Source organism: Neltuma alba, unplaced genomic scaffold, assembly GCF_004799145.2.
Source record: "Neltuma alba isolate B1F8T4 unplaced genomic scaffold, ASM479914v2 tig00000904_pilon, whole genome shotgun sequence".
Classification (NCBI taxonomy): Eukaryota; Viridiplantae; Streptophyta; class Magnoliopsida; order Fabales; family Fabaceae; genus Neltuma; species Neltuma alba.
In genome coordinates this window covers 727-3,190 of record NW_021632247.1, presented here as the reverse complement: position 1 = coordinate 3,190, position 2,464 = coordinate 727, and the positions used below count along the sequence as shown (strand labels likewise).

At 30.9% G+C, this 2,464-nt stretch overlaps 1 protein-coding gene across 1 annotated transcript; it reads right to left on the bottom strand.

Annotated features, from left to right (window-relative positions):
• LOC114747723 (xyloglucan endotransglucosylase/hydrolase protein 2-like) lies at positions 1–2,198 on the bottom strand (the record flags this gene model as incomplete). The annotated part of the gene is given in 5 exon segments (XM_028936074.1): positions 1–133; positions 135–363; positions 366–391; positions 1,319–1,512; positions 2,091–2,198. Coding segments are annotated over 5 exon segments (690 nt in total), but the record flags the coding sequence as incomplete, so codon positions are not given.
• Between the last annotated feature and the right edge of the window lie 266 nt (positions 2,199–2,464).

Here is a 2,464-nt window from a genome sequence, read left to right as displayed (position 1 = left end):
TTAATTATAAGAACATTCGATGGGAGGTACAGGGTACCTAGTTTTATCAGAGCAATAATCATAAGTCATATACTTGTTCTTAACATTTTGATAAGCAGCTTGTCTCTGAGGATCCAACTGCCAGAACTGGCTTATTCCACCAGAACTTGTTAGAAGCACAATCATTATTATTACTGCTTGAGGGTTGAAGTTGGCAGCCATTAACATCAAAAGCTTGAAAGAAAGCTTTGAAAGGAGCAAAGCTCCAATTGGTTTTGGCTTTGCCTCCATCAGTGGCCCAACTATCTCCATCCCATAACGTTGCTTCGATTTGCATTGCCTTTGATGGGTATGCCACTCCCTTATTGCTCTTGTTCTTGTATACCTTATTGGGATATCATCCACATAAAACCTGCCAACCCCATCAATTCTAATAATTATCTGAGAGAATACACACACACCACACACGTGTATCACTTATACTGGCAAAAAAGGAGAAAAGCTAGTTTGATTAATTCCTTGTGTCTCTATCTATATAATTTGTGAAATGACTTTAGGTTTCAAAGTCTTAAAATTGAATGGCGCCAACTCTACATATCAGAAGAAAAATTATTTGTCGAGTAGGAAAAATTATATTATTATATACTACCCTTTGACTTTAATATAAGATATATTAAACTAATTTGGGTTGATTAAAAAAATAATTATATTAGTTATTTGTGTTGATTGTCCTAAAATACCATTTTAAATCATTTGGATCATAACTATATTTTGATACAAACTTTCTTAACATATACAATCAATAGGGTTAGTTTGGATAAACAAGGGAAAAAAAATGAATTGAAGTATTATATTTAAGACCAAATTCAACTTCTCTACTAGTTTTATGTTAAGTGGAAGGTAATGCCCATATATATAAAAAGTAGGTGTTGCGATTTAGTGCACGGGGGGAAAAGTACATATATAGGGATCATACTCTACATTAATGGATAGTAAAACTCGCAATGATGTTGCAGCACCAAAGTGGTTTGCAGGTTGAGAGAATTGACTTTTAAGTTTTATTAAAACCTACTATTGAGTTTCAGAAAAATTTCTTTCAAAGTTACATAATAATCATATATATTGAAACACTAGATGCAAACTTCAATTATTAGGAATAACAGCAGCTTTATAATTACACATAAGTTTTTATGGTATTATTTTATTTTCAAATTATAAGGATTAACTGCGTATGATTATGAAGCTTTAGAGATAAATAATAAATTTTAAAGATCAAAGCAATAACCAAAATAAGTTTTAAGAACTAAAATTTGATCATGATGATGAGAGAAACACGTACACTAGTTGGTGGGGGTTCCAAAGAAGTTTGTAATCGTGAAAATCAGCAGAGGGATCAAACCAAAGACGAATTCGTTGTTCTTTGTTGCCTTTGCCATCTGCGAACACATTTGTCTGTAACGTGTAAGGCTTGCCTTCTCTATTCCCCAAGAACTCAAAGTCCACTTCGTCATGTCTCTCTCCTTGGGATGTCAGCTGCAACATCAAATATATAATTAATTACGTCACATTATTTCTCATATCTCAAATAATTATGGAAAATCATTATCTTATATGCTCTTAAGAGAAAAAAATGTAATTACTACAAAATTTCATAACAACTTTCAGTGTAAAAAATGATAATAAAGTTTTTGCTGATCACTTGTATATTGAGACTTTTCGGTCAATAAATTCTTCTTTTGAGATCTCATAATGATTTTCTCAATATTTATGTGCTCCTGAGAAAGCAATGCAATTACCAAAAAGTCACATAACAAGTAAGCATAGAATAAGTTTTAGGACAGAAAATAACAATAATTAAGATGCATCCTGGTTACTTGTAATTGAGACTTGTTGACAATTATATTATTCTCTTGACACTGCTTATAATGATTTCCCGATGTGTATCATCAATTATAAAACATCCTATTATTTCATCCCTATGCATGAAAGCTTCAATGTTTTTTTTTTGTTAATAATAAAAAGATTAATTATATAAACTGAAGAGAATTACACATCTTTGTACATGTCAAATTAAGGCTTCAATACTTAAGTGATGAGAATTAAATGCTCACATAGTAAGCTGTGACTACTCCAGCGGAATCTCTGTCTGGTACTTTTATCTTCAAATGGAAAAACCCTGACCCGTAATTCATCTTGGATCCAAAGCCAGACCCTGTCAAGAAAACACATAAAAAAGAAGAAGAAGAAGCATAAGGCAGAAATCAATATAATTAAACGGGTCAATATATAATTAATAAAAAATTGATCAAGAATTGATAAGACTGATTTTTTGTTTTTAATATACTATTTTAATAAATATTATTAAAAAGTATAATTAAGCATAAAGTATATTATCGTAATTATAGTTAAGCTGATCGCACGTCTCAGTCTACGGTCATAGCAGAATCAATAACTTTAAATAATGAACCTATTAGTTTCAGTAACT